Source organism: Sus scrofa, chromosome 13 (assembly GCF_054392235.1).
Source record: "Sus scrofa isolate SSC_HxYL_T2T_F1_AM1 chromosome 13, Sscrofa_HxYL_maternal_Yorkshire_Landrace_v2.0, whole genome shotgun sequence".
Taxonomy (NCBI): domain Eukaryota; kingdom Metazoa; phylum Chordata; class Mammalia; order Artiodactyla; family Suidae; genus Sus; species Sus scrofa.
The window spans coordinates 147369972-147388126 of NC_139395.1; the positions used below are offsets into that span (position 1 = coordinate 147369972).

General features: G+C 43.2%; 1 protein-coding gene across 5 annotated transcripts in view; it reads left to right on the forward strand.

Annotated features, from left to right (window-relative positions):
* BDH1 (3-hydroxybutyrate dehydrogenase 1) overlaps nt 1-18155 on the forward strand; it is a 44931-nt gene that overhangs the window by 11839 nt on the left and 14937 nt on the right. For all 5 annotated transcript variants that reach the window (XM_021070089.2, XM_084990753.1, XM_021070091.2 and 2 more), the window contains exons 2-4: nt 842-958; nt 10328-10400; nt 11380-11490. In XM_021070089.2, the coding sequence (XP_020925748.1) occupies nt 867-958; nt 10328-10400; nt 11380-11490 (276 nt within the window). In that variant the 5' untranslated portion in view covers nt 842-866. The remainder of the gene's footprint in view (nt 1-841; nt 959-10327; nt 10401-11379; nt 11491-18155) is intronic.

Sequence of the window (18155 nt, forward strand, 5' to 3'; positions counted from 1 at the left end):
CCAGCCTCCATGCTGTGGAATTCAGCTCCAGAGCTGGACCCTATGCATTGGGGTGAGGTGAGGTGGAGAGCTGAATCAAAGGATACATGGGCTGGGGCTGGAAAAGCTCTCTGGGGACATGTGAACAGATTGAGATGGATGCTTTGCTGGATACAGGGAACACAGACAAGAGAGTGGGACTCATGGAGCTGGAACCCCTGAGGGGCTGGTCCCCAAGTGTGCCAGTGGTTACTGCATAGCCTGGTTTGAGGGACACTGGTCTGGTCCAACCTCCTTATGCTACAAAATGGGTGATGACTCATCCAGGGTTGCCCCGTGAGTCGGTGGCACAGCCTGAACCAGAACTCAGATTTCTGTGCCAGCCTCCTGACTTTTTTTTTTTTTTTTTTTTTTTTGGTTTTTAGGGCCACACCCACAGCATATGGACGTTCCCAGGCTAGGGGTCTAATTGGAGCTACAGCTGCCGGCCTATACCACAGCCCACAGCTGCAGCAACACGGGATCCGAGCCACATCTGCGACCTACAACACGGCTCACAGCAACACAAGATCTTTAACCCACTGAGCAAGGTCAGGGATCGAACCCATGTCCTCACGGATACTAGTTGGGTTCGTTAACTACTGAGCCACGACGGGAACTCCCAGCCTCCTGACTTTTTCCATCACGCGAAGGCTGTAGCTTGAGAGGAGGGTGGAAGTCTGGTGTCAGACTGGACCGGAGTCAAACAGGCAGAGCCCGATTTTACTTTCACAACCTGGAAGGAAAACGGCCACGCCAGCCTAAACCCCTAAAAGCAGCAAGGCAATACTGAAGGTACATTTTATGTTTCCGAACCCACCAGGAGGAGCCTGACCACTCTGCCTCTTATGGCCACAATGCTGACCGCCCGCCTCTCCAGACCCCTGTCGCAGCTCCCAAGGAAAACCCTGAATTTCTCTGAGAGAGAAAATGGAGCAAGGTAAGAAAATGAAGGTTGGAGGTGGCTTTGAGGCTACACTTTCTGGGCCCAGCAGAGCTCTTCACACATAATAAGGCCTGACTCTCAAAGGTATCTTTCAATACCTGCCATCTACCAGCAAAGGACACTCCAAGTTGTCATAGGAAGACAGAGACCTTCCCATGGCACACAGGGCACAGAAGAATATCTTTCATCAGATACCTTTTAACCTTTTCATTTTGAAATAACTCTACACTTATACAAAAGTTGCAAAAATAGTACAAAAGTACAAATAGTTTTCTTATATCCCCTTTGCCTAACTTCCGCAAATATTAACATCTTACAAAACCATAGTGCAATCATTAAAAACAGGAAATTACCACTGATATAATGCTATTAACTAACCTACAGAATTGACTCACATTCCACCAGGTGGACCACAAATAGACCTTTTCCTGGTCCAGGATACAAACCAGGGTCCCAGTGCATTTAGTTGTCCTGTCTCCTTATTCTCTTCCTATGAGGGCGGTTCCTCTGTCTGTCACTGATGACCTTGACACCATGGAAGAATGTCTCTCAGTGCAGATTGTGTGATATCCTGGTGTTTAAACTCAGATTTGTGTGTTTGGAAGAATTACACCCCCCACCCCCACCCCCGCCCTGGGCGAGGTCATGTCCTTCTTGGAGCATTGAATCAGGAGGCACAGATCTCATTACTCTGATTACCTGGATAATGGCACTTTTAAAATCTTGCACATGAAAGCAATGAAAGCTGTTAACTAAAATGTCACAAGACTTCACTGAACAGTGTGATTTAGAGAAAGCAGGAAGTCCACATTAAACAAGCAGCTCTTCTTCTTTGAGAGCTTCTGGACATTGCATTTTCCAAGGGGATTTGGTGTGCTCTGCTGCCTCATTTTCTTCTTTTGTAGCCAGAGCAAGGAAAAAATAATGCTCTTTTTCTTTCTTTTGTATTTGAGAGGAGAGAAATCAAGTGGCAGATGTAAAGTCAAAGACCCAGCAGCTAGAAAATGGATGATTACTTTCCATGCCAGTAAATACATCAAAAGAACATGCATTTAGGTTTTTAGCAGCATTCGCTTAAAAACATTTCCACAAGATACAGAAACTTGATTGGAGATGGGGCTTCACCTACTGGAGGACAGCATATAAGAAAAGTTTAAAAAAATAGCTCCTGCTGTAGAGGCAGCATCCCATCGAAGACGGACTGGAGCTTGGTTCTGTTGTTGAAGGGCTTTTGAAGGAAGATGGTTTGCTGCAATTTTTTCTTTCTTTCTTTTTTTTTTTTTTTTCCAGTGAGTGATAGATGTGGTAACAGTCGGTGTCAAAAGTTACTCTTCGAGATTTCTGGAGACTTTTTATAGAGGAGAAAATAATCCAGAAGGAAGTTAAAATACTTTTACAAAGATTTTATCTTCAAAGTAAAGGGAGTGATACAGCCAATCTATCCATACAAACGTTCAGTTTTTCACTTAAGTACAGTATTCAGTAAGTTACATGAAATATTCAACAATTTTTAAAAATTAAAGGGAAGAAAAATTAGAGGGAAACCCCTCAAATGAGCCAGAGCTTGACTAATGCCTCACTTCCCTTTAATTTTTAAAAATTGTTGAATCATGGGGGATTCTGAATCTCCTGGAAGGATTTTAGAGATAACCTGGTTAGGCTGAGGGAGGGTGGGGACAGGGTGATTGGGGCAGAGCTGAGTCAGAGTAATTTTAGCTGTCCTTCGGGCAAAGGTGTCGGCAGAGGTCAGGGAAGGAGATCCAGTGTGTGAGGAGAATGGTCTGCTGGGTGATCACTCTTCCTGGATCAGACAGATGATCTTTCGGTGGCCTGATCATTTTGCTTGAATCTCACTTGGAAAGGGCTTCATACTCCAGTCACCACCTATGGGTAGATCCTGTGATCGCATCCTTAAAAGGTGACCTTTTAGCCCCTATTTAACTGTCTCCAGCCCTGGGGCAGTTGGTACCTCTCACATCAGGCCTCTTGTCTTTGGGCAGTGATATTATAAAGTCCTTCTTCATATGGAGCAGAGATCTTTCCTCTGGAGATGCCGCCCCTTGTTCCTGGTCTGCATTCTGTATTGGTACTGAACAAGTTAATCTCTTATCCCTGGGGACCCCATGCCACCCCAGTACCTCCACCTGACCTCTCTTATTGCATCTGTGTGTATGTTCCTTGCTCACTTCCCATGGTTTCTCTGCTCAGAATCTAGGTCTTCCACCTGAATGATGTCCACTTGGCCTATGCTCCTTCTTTAGATGTGGTGCTCTAAACAGAACCCCACCCCCACCCCCCATCCCAGACACCTCAGAACAGCAAGTCACCCAGCATCTGTCCATATGAAACCTCCCCATGAGTGGCCAGGTGGTCCCTGCTCTGACATCTGCTTACTGGCTTTGCACAGCCCTCAGATTTGGGATTTCTGGCTTTGCCAGAAGGCTCTGGCTCCCCTCTGGGGCAGGTTGACTTACTGATGCATTCCCCCTGACCCCCGCCCCTTCTAGGACACTATCTCCCAGATTCTGGTTACACACCTGAGCTGGCTCAGCCCCAGTGCTCAGCTCTGCCAGCCCAGACATACTATGTAATACTTCAGGGCAGCCTGCCCTGGGTAGATTGGGGAGGGTCTCTTGCCTCCCTTATTCCTGTCCAGCCTAGTCTCACTTAGCTTCTTTTGGCAGCTATGTCACTTGTAACGGTTCGGACTAAACTTATTTTCACAGATGCTGCTGTGTGAGGCAGCATTTCCCCCCAGCTGCACTTGGGTCACTGACATTTGTCCCTCCTAAACCCATCTTGTTAGACTCAGCCTGTCAAATTGACTCCTGACTCCTTTTAGCAGAAAGCTGGGCTACTGGTTATTGTTGCTGATTCGTGATGAAAGGAACGAAAGAGATAAAGACCCAGACTGGAAGGATGGAGAAGAGAGCATTAAGGCCTTGGCCAGCATGGGGTGGCATCTCAAATGTGGCCTGGTAAGTTCCTGGATGCCAGTGCTCTGGGAACCAGCTGGTTCTTCCACAGGCCCTTGGGAAAGAGCCAGATCTCACCTTCTCCACCCCATCTGATTGCACTTCCAGGTTAGGATAGAAATCAGCAAGCTCTCCTCCTCTGAACCTGGTGGCCACCTCTTTGAGATTCATCCCTCAGCAGGTCTACTGACAATCTTGCATTTAACTTGTATCACCTGTGAGACTGACATAGCTGTTGGCGTAAGTGGTTTGATTGACCAGTAGTTTGCTGCCACTGTAAGACTCTTCTGGGGAGAGGGGACCCTCCAGGGAAATGGACACAATTTCTTATTATGGGGCTTGGACTTAACCCCTCAGGGGCATTACCCTGGCCTTGATCAGCCAGTGTATCAGGACTGTGTCACACTAAGAAGGGCAGAGACCTCCGGAAGGCTGGGGCTGGCTAAGCATCCGTGGACCCAGGACTCTTGTATCTTTCTGCTCTGTCATCCTGATAGTGGCTCTCACCCCAGGATGCCATGATGTTCCTTCACCTCCAGCCTCAGTCGAGGCAGGAGGCAAAGCAACATAGAGGAAGGGAGGAACTGCACTTGCATCAGGAAAGCAAAGCTCTCCCAGCAATCCCTGCAGACTCTGTAACTTACAGGCCAGGAGGAGGTCATGTGATCATGGTAGGTGATTGTGTGGAAGGAGATGGGCACATTGCTCCTCTAGACAAAATTTTGAGAGTGAGACAGATGCAAAGAATAAATAATGGTGACAAACAGCAGTGTTTGCCTTGGCCCAGCTGAGCTGTGGCCTAGAGCTGATTTTGCCCCCAGAGATGTTAAGACTTTGGCAGTCAAGAGGCTTGTAAAGGAAACCCCATAGGGAAAAAGTGCTTTTTTTTTTTTTTTTCTAAGACAGCAGTTATGAACTCGGATTTCAGGTTATTTATTTATTTGGTTGCACCTGTGGCATGTGGAAATTCCCAGGTCAGGGACTGAACCCAAGCCACGGCAGTGACGATACCAGATCCCTAACCTGCTGGGGCACCAGGGAACTTGTCTGTTTGCAGGTTAGAATCACCTAGAGCACAGCGGGGAAGAAAAAAATCCCTGTGCCCTACCCTTGGGGACTTGGATTTCATTCATTAGGAATGAAGCCAACCATGGGAGTAGTTTAAAAAGCTTCCCTGGTTATTCTTCTTAAACTATTTTGGAAAGAATTTCAAAGATACGCAAAAGTAGAAAGTAGTGTATTGATCCCTGGCAGACTTGAGCATCAACAGTTATCCGCTCATGGCCAATCTTGTTTCATCTATGTCCCCACCCACGTCCCTCCCCTGGATTATTTCAAAGCAAATCCTGGACATCGTGTTTGATGTGTAAATACTTAGCTGGCTGTCTCTAAGTGGTAAGAACTCTTTTTCATAATGTAAGCACATAGTCATGCTGCAATCCCAAGTGATTCTAGTAAACAGCCAGTGGGGAGAACCTGAGAAGAGCGCAATGCACCTACATCAACCTTTCCCAGGTCCTGCTGTGCTGGAATTATCTGAGGTGCTGCTTAATCCTGCAGATTTCCAGGGCCACCTCTTCCTACTGAATCGGAATGTCAGGCAGGGACCCAGGAGCCTGCATTTTGACAAACTCCCCAGGTGCTTATAACTGAGCTGCTAAGGCCTTCCCAGGCCTGAGTCCCCTGTGAATGGAGAAGTATCCCCAAGCCAGGGATCCCCTGGCACCTGCAGAAGCTGAAAAATGAGAGGAGAAATAAGAGCAGGAAGAGGCAGTCCCAGCAGTGGAAAAGAAGGAGACTGAGAAGCCAGGTGGTGCCCAGGAGGGCCCGCCTGTGTCAGCTGGTGCTTCCCAGCAGTGCCAGGGGTTCTGACTCTTGGGGATTGGGTGTGGAGGGTGGAGCCTTATGCTCTCTGGAGAAGCAGAATTATGCCACTGACAGCTGGGTATGAGCAGTAGTTCCTGATATAATACACCCTGAGAGAGTCAAGTTTGAGTGGATACATTTGAGGATGGGGAGGTGGGTTAGAAAAAAATCTGGAAATAAGTCAGTTTGGAATAAAATTTTTTTCTTTCTGTGACCTTTTAGTTATATTTAAAAGTATTAAAGTATGCAAAGGGGATGACTGGGACAAGCACATATAATCTAGTTCTGCCAGGGACACCTAGTCCTTTTTTGTAGAGCAAAAAGTCATACAGTTATTTTTAAATAAGGTCAGTATTTATTTATTTATTTATTGTCTTTTTTAGGGCTGCACCTGCAGCATATGGAGGTTCCCAGGCTAGGGGTCTAATCAGAGCTACAGCTGCCAGCCTACACCACAGCCACAGCAACGCCAGATCCAAGCCGCGTCTGCAACCTACACCACAGCTCACAGTAATGCTGGATCCTTAATCCACGGAGCAAGGCCAGGGATCGAACTCACAACTTCAGAGTTCGGATTCGTTTCCACTGCGCCACAACGGGAACTCCTAAATAGGATCATTTAACTAGGTTTGTTCATACAGACCATATAATTCTGTTCACTTGTGACCAATGCTCCCACCTAGGGTAGCGTCAGAGAAAGCCAAGTAGGCGCCAGGTCGTACATTCTCACCCCTTGGTACTAAGGCACTCAGCCTTCTTGGGGTGGGGTAGGGCAGTGTTTGAGGATATCTAGTGAAGAGAGAGGACTGTCAGGACCATCTCCACCTCTTAGCAGTAATGAAAGCACACTCTCCCTTAGAGTGGGGAGCAGGAATGAGGTACTGGGAGGTATGGGTGTAGACCCACTGGGAAGCTGAAACTCCCATCAGTTCCCAGCAGTAACTCCTTCCAATTTATTTTAATGAAGCTGTTATTACCCTCATTCCAACATCAGACCAAGACAGTACAAAAAACAAAACAAAACAAAACAAAAAACCATACAGACCAATATCCTTCATGAATATAGATGCAAAAATTCTTAAAATATTTTCCAATAGAATTCATCAAAAAATATAAAAAGAATTACAAACCATGAAAAATTGGATTTGTTCCAGGGATGCAAAGATGGTCCACTTTTTTTTTTTTTAAGGTGGGTTTTTTTAACCCTTCTTTTAAAAAATGTTTTAAAATTAAAGAATAGTTGATTTACAATGTTCTGTCAATTTTAAAAGATTGTTCATTGTTGAAAATCAGTTCACCCACCAAATCGAAAGCCAAAGAAGAAGAATCACAAGGCTCTATCAATGCAGAAAAAGCAAAATTTAACACCCATGTATGATAAAAACCTTCAGAAAAGTAGGCAAGGAAGGGAGCTTTCTAAACTTGATAAAGAGCATCTACAAAAACCCTGTAGCTGACATATTTCCCGGTGAAAGACTTAATGCCTTCCTCCAAGATGGGGAGCAAGGCAAGAATGTTGCTCTCAGCCCTGATTCGCCATAGTGCAATAAGTAAGTACAATAAGGCAAGAAAAGGAAATAAAAATCCTACAGATTGTGAAAGAAGAAATAAAACTCTTCTTATTTGTAAATTACATGATCGACTATATAGAAAACCCCAAGGGATCCACAAACACTCCTAGAACTAATTCATTCATCAGGACACGGAACACGAGATAACACAAATCAGTGTATCTATATATCCTAGCAACGAATTTGTAGATATCAAAATCTGAAACAATACCATTTACAATTGCTCGCAAGAATGAGTTACTTAGGTATAAATACAACAAAATATACAGGATTTGTACTTTGAAACCTTTACAATGCTGAGGAAAAAAAAATCAAAGATCTAAATAAATGGAGACCCACCCTATGTTCAGAGATTGAAGGACTCAAAAAAGTAAAGATGTTGACTTTCCTCAAATTGATATACAAGCTTAACAGAATTTCTATCAAAATCCTCATCAGATTTTTATAAAGATTATTCTAAATTTATATGAAAAGGCAAAGGAAATAGAATAGCAAAAAAAATTTCGAAAAAGAAAGATAAAGTGAGAGTGCAGAGCTCAGTGAAACAGAGAATCCAGAAATAGACCCACAAAGGTATGCCAACTAATATTCAGCAAAGGGGCAAAAGCAATTCAATGGAGGAAAACAAAATGGTGCTTGAGCATGGAGAGTCATAGGCAAAACCAAAATCGACCAACTTTAATAAGTCTCACATTTTATACAAAAGTTTACTTATAATGGATCACGGACTTCACTTGTAAAACACAAGACTCTAAAACTTGTAGAAAAAAACAGGAGAAAATCTTTGGTTTGGGGCATAGGCAATGAGTTCTGAAACTTGACACAAAAGCATGATCTGTAAAGGAAAAATTGAATAGTCAGATTTCATGAAAATGAATTACTTTATCTCTATGAAAGACCTCTAGAGAGGATGAAAAGACAAATCACAGAGGAGGAGAAATTATTTTTGTGCAGCACAAGACTAGCATCTGGAACATATAGAAAGAACTCCAAAAGTTCAATAGTAAAAGAACAATCAGGTTAGAATATGCACAAAAGATGTCAAAGAGACATTTTACCAAAGTGGATATCCTTGTTATAGGCTTCAAGTCCCCTTCAAGGAGATTAAACCCAAAAGCCTCTGGTCGTGTCTCATTGTAATGCCCCTTTCCCCCCCTCCACCAGCCTGGTAAGGAAGGAATGTGGCCCATTCCTCACCCCACCTCTCTGCAACCTGTTCCCCATGCAAATAACGTATCCTGCTGGAAACCAACCAGATCAAATATGTCCCATACAAGATCAAACAGCACTCAGCCCTTACACAGGGGGCTGGAGCAGGAGAAACTGGGTCTCCACTCAAATTGCCTGTAGAGGGGGTAGTATAAGAGCAATTGTAAAATGAGTCAGGCCCTCTTTTAACCTGCGCACACGTGAGTTCTCACTCACTCTCTCTCTCTTTGAAAATGTATTTTCACTTTAACAAATTTGTGACCTCTCTGCCCTTCCAGTACTTTGCTACAGCAAGGGCAAGATGGGGACTGAAGAAACTAACTCTATCATACTGACAGCAAATAAGCACTTGGAAAAGATATCCTACATCTTTAGCCATTAGAGAAATGCAAATTAAGACCACAATGGCTATCTTTACACAGTTATCATTCAAATAAAAAAATAGAGATACACCAACTGCTGGCAGGGATATGGAGGAACAGGGTCACTCAACATTGCTGCTGGGAATGTAGAATGCCACAGCCACTCTGAGAAACACTTGGAAAGTTTCTGAAAAACTAAACATGCAACTGCCATGTGACCCAGCAATTGCTCTCCTGGGCATTTACCCAAGAGAAAAACAGGTTCACACAAAGACCTGTGCAGGAATGTTCCTAGAAGCTTTATTTGTCAATAGTCCCGAACTGGAAACAACCCTGATGACCTTCAGTAGGTGAATTAAAGGTGGTACATGATCCCAAGGAATACAACTTAGCAGTAAAAAGAAACATTTATGATAAATGCAACAATCAGTGTATTTCCAGAGACTTAAGTTGCATGAAAAAAGCAATCCCAAAAGGTTACATACTATATGATTCCATTCTTGAAATGACAAAATTATAGAGGTGGAGAACAGACAGTGGTTAAAAAGAATGTGGAGTGGGAAGGGAGTGGGAGTGGCTATAAAAGGAAGGCTCCTTGTGGTGATGGAATGGTTCGCATTTTCACTGCATTTGTCAGTATCCTGGTTATGATATTGTACTAGAGTTTTGCAAGATGTTGCCATTAGGAGCCACTAGGTAAAAGGTACAGGGCATCTCTCTGTATTATTTCTTTTTTCTTTTTTTTTTTTTTTTTTTTTTTTTTTGCTTTTTAGGGCCGTACCCGCGGCATGTAGAAGTTCCCAGGCTTGGGGTTGAATCAGAGCTACAGCTGCGGGCCTACACCACCGCCACAGCAAAGCCAGATCCCAGCTGTGTCTGTGACCTACACCACAGCTCACAGCAACACCAGATCCTTAACCCACTGAGCGAGGCCACAGATTGAACCCCAGTCCTCACGGATCCTAGTTGCATTCGTTTTTGCTGAGCCACAAGGAAACTCCCTCTCTGTATTATTTCTTAACTGCATGTGAATCTAGAATTATTTCGAAATAAAAAACTATCAGGAAGCCATATGAAACCTAAGTGTTAAGACGTTGACTTTGCAGAAGGCTTTGTTAACAAAGGTCTGTTGCTAGGAGGCTTTTCCTACACAGTGGTGAAAATGGCCACTGCGACTGCTGGCAAACTTTCTCCCAGACTAGTAACCCTGGAGGAAATAGGCCCTTCTCCTCAGTAGTACCAGCAGGTTGTCCTCAGAGGACTGGGGTGGGTGTAGTGTGGTGCTCACTGGTGACTGAGGGTCTGCGAAGGTGCTTCCACCCCGGGGACAAGGTCTGGTGTGACCACGGCCTCTGTTCATGGCTGTCTTTCTTCTTGCAGAGGCTCGCTGCTGTTTTACTCTCCCTCCTTTGTCCCTGGCAGCCGTCGGACTTATGCTGATTCGGTGAACCCGGTGAGTGGCAGCCTGGCCACCTGGGAACCAGCCACGTGGTCAGAACCCTCCTCTCAGCTCCCAGGCCTGGAACCACCCTCAGAGCAGGGCTGCAGTGTTGCCAGGGCACTTGGAGCCACTCTCTCGCTCACTGAACAACCCCCTTCCCCAATCAAGTGAGACGAGGGGTTAAGAGTTTGGACTATGGGACTATGGGAGGTCTCAGTCCTGGTTTTCAATTCCAGCTCTGTCACTAATGGGCGTTTAAAAAATGTCTGTTTCTGGAGTTCCTGTCATGGTTCAGTGGTTAATGACCCTGACTAGTATCTTTGAAGACGGGGGTTTGATCCCTCACTTTGCTCAGTGGGTTAAGGATCCAGCGTTGCCTTGAGCTGCGGTGTAGGTTGCAGACGTGGCTTGGATCCTGCATTGCTGTGGCTGTGGTGCAGGCAGGCGATCACAGCTCTGATTCGACCCCTAGCCTGGAAACCATATGCCATGGGTACAGCCCTAAAAAGCAAACACACAAAAAACAAACAAACAAAAAAAACCAAAAAAAAAAAAAAACCAAAACAGTCTGTTTCTTCACTTGTAACATGGTATAATAATCATACTTACTATATGGGGTTATTGTGAGAATTAAATAAAAATAATGCCTTGAATATGGTAAATACTCAATACTTGACGGTGAAGATGGCAGTGATGATGGCGATGGTGATAATGGAGATTCTAGATGAGGAAACTGAGGTCCAGAAAGAGGAATTAGTGTCCTCAAGCAACACTGTAACATTGATGGCAGAGTCAGGGTTAGAATCTGGTCTCCTGATTCTGAGTCCAGGCGTTTCTACGATACCATGGTGCTTCTCCAACAGTGAGAGTCAGGTGGGGAGGGCGGGCCTGGCCCACTTAGGAAGCCCTAATTGTCACTGCCTGGGGGAGGACAGTCACTCAGCCCTCAGGATCCTCCATTCCTAACATGGGGTCTCACCTTTGGAAACAGGTTGGCAGCAAAGCTGTCCTGGTCACAGGCTGTGACTCTGGATTTGGGTTCTCACTGGCCAAGCATCTGCATTCAAAAGGCTTCCTTGTATTTGCTGGCTGCTTGATGAAGGTAAGAGATGAATCATCTTCATCATCATATTCTTCTATACACGGCTATTGTTTCATGTGCTTATTCGCCATTCATATATCTTCTTTGGAGAAATATCTGTTGAAATCCTTTGCCCATTTTTTGAATAAGTTTTGTTGTTGCTTTTGTTGCTATTGAGTTTTGTACATACATTCTGGTTTTCTGTATATAGACTATATTATATATTTATAATATATGTTATAGACTTTTCTCTTGTAACTATATATGTATATTTCTATATATTCTGGATATTAGATCCTTATCACATATGTGACTTGCAAATATTTTCTCCCACTCTGGGGGTTGCCTTTTTACTCTGTGGATAGTGTCTTTTGATGTACAGAATTAAGAAAAAATTTTGAAGTCCATTTGCCTATTTTAAATTTTGTTACCTGTATCTTTAGTGGCATATGCAAGAAATCATTGCCAAATCCAATGTTGTGAAGCTTTTGCCCTTTGTTTTCTTCTAAGAATTTTATTTTTGGGGTCTTACATGTAGGTCCTTGATCCCTTTTGAATTAATTTGTGTATGGTGTTAAGTAAGGGTCCAACTCATTCTTTTACACGAGGATATCCAGTGTTCCCAGCACCATTTGCTGAAAAAACTGTCTTTTCCACATGAGTGGTTAAAGCAGCCTTGTCAAAAGTCATTTGACCATTTATATGACAGTTTATTTCTGGGCTCTCTAGTCTAATCCATTGGCCCATATGTCTATCTTTATGCCAGTAGTAGACTATTTTGATTACTGTAGCTCTGTAGTAATTTCAAAATCAGTAAGTCTGAGTTTTCTAGTTTCATTCTTTTTTAAGATTGTCTTGGCTATTTGGGGTCCCTTCAGCTTCCATATGAGTTTTAAGATGGTTTTCCTTTTTTAAAAAAATCATTAAGTTTTTGACAGGTATTGGATAAAATCTGTAGATTGCATAGTATTGATATTTTAACAATATTAAGTCATCCGATCCATGTAGACAGGATGTGTTTCCATTTATTTCTATCACCTTTAATTTCTTTTAGAAGTGTTTTGTAGTTTTCATTGTACAAGTCTTTCACCTTCTTGGTTAAGTTAATTTCTAAGTATTTTAGCCTTTTTTGATGCTGTTATCAACAGAATTATTTTTGTAATATCTTTTTCAGATTTTGTATTGTTTGTGCATATAGAAATGCAACTGATTTTTTGTATTGATTTTCATCCTGCTACTTTGCTTAATTCCTTTGTTCTAACGGTTTTATTTTTGTGGAATCTTTAGGGTTTTCTTCATGTAAGATCACATCACCTGCAAGCGGATAGTTTTACTTCTTCCTTTACAATTTGGATGTATTTCATTTCTTTTTCTTGCCTAATTGCTCTATAACTTCTAGTAACGTGTTGAATAGAAGTGGTGAAATTGCTCAGATAGCCACAATTTACCATCTAAGCATTCCCCTGGAAGCTGGAAGCCTTCAACAGATTCGAGAGTTCCAGAGTGGTTGCATTTGACAGATTCTGCCCATGCATTTACTGTCTAGGTAGGGAGACAGATTCCTGGTACTTCCTACTCTGTCATCTTCCCAGAATCTTATTCCAAGCTGAGTATTCACTATCAGAACTGCCCAGTGTTTGTTTTTAAATTGCTTTCCTAACAACTGGTTCATCTGTTGCTTAAAACAGCTGATTTCTTTTCCATTCACTTCATCTCTCTTGTTCTTCATAGCTCCATTCATTCATTCATTTATTCATTCATTTGCCAAGTGCTAATTATGTGTGGACACTTTGCTAAGTGCTGAAGAAGAGTAAGACCTGATCCCTCCCCCAGGGAGCACTATTCAGTGGTGATGGGACAGCCATACAGAGACACAGCTGGAGGAATTAGAGTGGAGAGTGTTCTCAGGGTCGTGCAAAGAATAATGAGAATGCATAGAAAGAAGGGATTGACTCTGGCATGACAGAGGAGTGACATTTGTTCTGGGCTGTGGAGAGTGAATAATGCTGTCAGGGGTGGAGACAGAGCAACAAGCTGTCAGACAGAAGACTTAACCTGGGCATAAGCTTGGAAGCATGAGGCTCCTCTGAGTCTCGTCAAGTGGAACTTAGGGTGCATGAAAGGAAGCACTGGGAAATGAAGCTGCAAAAGTAATTAGGGGACAGTTTCCCCAATTTAGAGAGTTGTGCAACCATTATCACAATTCACTTTCAGAACATTTCCAACTTTCAGAAATTTCTTTCTTGACAATTTGCATGCCTACCCACACCTACCTCTAGGCTGAGGTAGCTTCTGATTTCTGTCTCTTTGGATTTGCCTTTTCTGGACTAGTCATATAAATGGAATCATAGAGTGGATAGTCTTTTGTGTCAGGTTTCTTTCACTTATCATAATGTTTGAGATTCACCAGTTGTAGAATGTATCAGTAGTTCATTCCTTTTTACTGCTGGGTAGTATTTTATTGTATGGATTTGCTATATTAAAAATTTTATTCACTAATTGATGGATATTTGGATAAAAATGTTTGGATTTTTTTGGCCATTATGACTATTGCTGCTATGAACATTATGTACATGACTCTGTGTAGGCATGTATTTTACCTAGTTCCTTTTAATGGAATTTAGAAACCAACATCTGGGCATTAGAGGAGCTCATTGCTATGAGGCATTGATGCTTCTTGTTTCTCTGAGTGGGCAAAGTTAGAAGACATAAATATAATCTCACACACATATATGTGCACACACTGTATTTATATTTGCCTATCTCCTATATGTTTCCTATGAATATCACACACACACACGCACACACAAATTCATGAGGTTATACTGACCTATTCCAATTCAATATAACAACATTCTTCTTGCTTCCTGTATTCCATATTTGTTTCATCTTTTCCTGTAGTTGGAACTTTGATTCTCAACCATATAGGTATATTTACTAATTTGGTTAATCCTACAATACACACACATTTGGTTCAGAATTGCTATATTCATACCATTAAAAACAGCAAACCTACTAGGTTGTTGTGTCAGCTTGGATCCTGCAAAAGCAGATGCTGGAATAGGATCGGATGTGCAAGGGATTGATTTGAGAAATGCTTGTAATGGCCAAAGGGGAATGGAGCAGGAAAAGTGGAGAAATCCATTAGATTGTAATGCAGGTCTGTGGAAAGAAATTAGAAGGAAGAGGATAAGTTAGGTGGAGTGCAGACTGCAGTCCAGTTAGAGAGTCTCAGCTGGGATGATGGGGAGTCCTCAAGCAAAGGTCCTTCCGTGTTTGGCGATTGGCTGAGAGAAGCCCAGGCACGCATGACTGTGACCATGGCATTCATGCTACAGTGGATTTGAAGGTACAGCAGCCAGAGACCTTCTGTCAGCTGCTCCCACAGCAGGTTGTCCTGCAAGGAAGTTTATTGTGGCCACCGCAGTAGAGCTCAAGAGTTCATTAAAGTATTTTTTATCTGTTGACCAAAGGTATGCAAAACACTGTGTTTAAAATTACTTGGATTAATTCTTTTTTAAATTGTTGTTATTAATTTGAAAATAGTTTGGTTTATGTATTTCTCTGTATTTTGTTCCTCTCATTCTTACTGATTTAATTTAATTTTAGAAAATGTAAAACATTAACAACAATCTAAAGTCAAAATTATGTAAAGAGTAACCTCAAAGTAGTACTGTTCTCCAACCTCCTATCTGTTTGTTCTTTTTCTTTTTATGGCCACAGCTGTGGCATATAGAAGTTCATGCCAGGGGTGGAATCAGAGCTGCAGCTGCAGGCCTACCCCACAACCACAGCAATGCCTGATGCAGCTGTGTCTGTAGCTTATACCACAACTTGCGGCCATGCCAGATCCTTAACCCTCTGAGTGAGGCCAGGGATGGGTCCCTCATCCTCATGGATGGTAGTTGGGTTCTTAACCTGCTGAGCCACAATGGGAACTCTCCCACCTCCTCTCTTTTCTATTCCATTCTTTCATTTCCTGCTTCTTACATAAATGTTTATATATTGTATGTACCCCTTTTGTACCTAAAAAAACCCTTACCAGTATATTTTGGAAACCACTCCATATGGGTTCACAGAGATCTCCCTCACTCTTTTAAACAGCATCATAGTGCTCTACCAGTTTCCTATATATGTAGGAGCATTTAGGTTGTTTTCCAATATCTTGCAATTACAATTGTTGCCTCTATGAATAACCCTGTGAATGCATAGTTTTGTATTGTTGGAGGTTTGTCTTCAGGGTAAATTCCTAGGAGTGAGATTACACTTAAGTCAAAGGGTTAATGAAATATGTCATCATTTCAATTTCCTATCATGTAATTTTACATTCCCACCAATAATGTAGGTGAATACTTGTTTCTACATAATTTCACCAACAGAATGTGCTTCAAACTTTTGATTTTTGCTAGTTTGATAGGTGAGAAATGTACCTCCATATATGTTTAGTTTGTAGTTCTCCTACCGTGAGTGTTTCTCTTATTGGTCTTTAAAGGCATGACCCAGAAGGTGCACTTATAGCACCTGTGCTCTCATTCTATTGGCCAAAACTTAGTCACATGGCTTACCTGGCTGCTAGGGAAGCTGGAAAATGTAGTCTGTACTCTGAGACAATATGAACCCTGCTTTAAGTCAGGTATTTTACTGCTATAGAGGAAGGGAAGAATGGATATTCAGGATAAATTGCTGTCTCTGCTCAGTGGATGAGACATTTTTCTTTATTTTTAAGGCCCTAGGAACCCTGGGAAGGAATTTTTTAAACTAGGTTTAATGTCTGTAAAACAATATCTGTTCAGTGTAAAAATTTCTATAATATAAACAGATATAAATAGTAATTTGTATTACCATGATCTGAACATATTTCCAGATCAGAGTTAGTTAGTCCTTTTAACTTTTACTTCTTGGGAATTACGAGAGTAATACAAACTCATAATAGATTCAAACAATACAGAAGTATATGATGTAAAAAGAGAAATCTTTTCATTTCAGTCTCTTGCCCCAAAGTAACTAGAATTCATGTGTGCACTTTATTTCTTACTTTTGTTATTATAAACAAAGCCACAGTGAATAGTCTTGCACCTGTCTTTGCAGGCTTTCATTAGTAATTCTGGATGTGCAAGTGTTAGGTGGGAAGGTGTGCAGATTTTAGAATTTACTCAAATCTGCTAAACTGCTCCCTCCAAAGCTATACCAGAGCTACTCCCTCTAATGGTGAAGGGCACACATGCACAAATGCCAAAATGTGATCCAGTGTGAGCTGTGGTATAGGTTGCAGATGTGACTTATCTGATGAGTAGGTTGAACTGGGCTCTATGCCAAAACAAAGAGGTTTTCTTATCTGAGAATGAGTGGGGAAGCTAAGAGACTTGCCTGATATTTCATCTAGGGGTGGAAAGAATAGCCACGATGAAGTTTAAAGGGATAGTGGAAGAAGTGAGTTGTTTTTTTTTTTTTTTTTTTTTTTTTTTTGTCTTTTTGCTATTTCTTGGGCCGCTCCCGCGGCATATGGAGGTTCCCAGGCTAGGGGTCGAATCGGAGCTGTAGCCACCAGCCTACGCCAGAGCCACAGCAACGAAGGATCCGAGCCGCGTCTGCAACCTACACTACAGCTCACGGCAACGCCAGATCCTTAACCCACTGAGCAAGGGCAGGGACCGGACCCGCAAGCTCATGGTTCCTAGTCGGATTCGTCAACCACTGCGCCACGACGGGAACTCCAAGAAGTGAGTTTATGAGTAAACCAGTTACGTAGGTACCAACACAGTAGGACCAAACGCTTGTCCTTGAGCAGCAAGAAAGACGTGAACAAGGACAGAAACCCTGGAGGCAGTGAAGCGAGGTGGCCTGGGCAGTGCAGCCTTGGCCCCAGGATGGGTGAATCTGGAAGCGGGGGGCTTCCGGGGTCTGCAGGCTGTGGGCTGAGGGGGGTTGGGACAGGTTTCTTTTGAACAAGTGGAGGCAAACTGACCATCACTGTCCCTACTGTTGGGAGCAGGACAGGAGGTCATGCAGACAGCTTAGAGGTGGATGAGGACTCCTGGGGAGATCTGTCAGGAGAAGTGGCGGTGGCGGGGGAGTGGGGTGGGATGGGGTAGTTCTCCCGGGGGCCTGAATGCTGAGCCTGAAGCTGTGGGCAGGGAGATTAACCCCCAGTTTCCTCTGTGAGAAGGCTCTTGGCTGCTGTTGGCGAAACATCGGCTGCCTCTGTGCACTGATGCCAAATAGAAACTCAGAAACAGAGGTGGGGGAGACAGAAAAAGGAGCTTTAACTGCCAGGCAAAGAGGGAACATGGCAGGCTAGTGCCTCAAGCGCTGTGCCCCACTTGGAGGTTCCCAGAGCCAGGGATCGACTCCGAGGCACAGCTTTGAACTACACCACAGCTGTGGCAACCCTGGATCCTTAACTTGTTGCACCAGAGCAGAAACTCCAAATCTGACATCTCGGCCCTGGTCCTGTTTTCCGAGCTGCGTAGGACAAGTCAGCCCCCTCATCATCCTGTTCTCCAGAGCCTTATTTCCAGAGTGACTGTCTCCACCACCACTGGTTCCATTTGACCCAAACCCCTTCACCATTTTTTCCTACGTCCCTCTGACATTGTATGATGTAAATTCTCTAGGCCCGGGGTTAGGGTCCTCCTGGTTCAAACCGCTTACAACACTCAGCCCAACCTGCAGAGAACTTTCCCCTG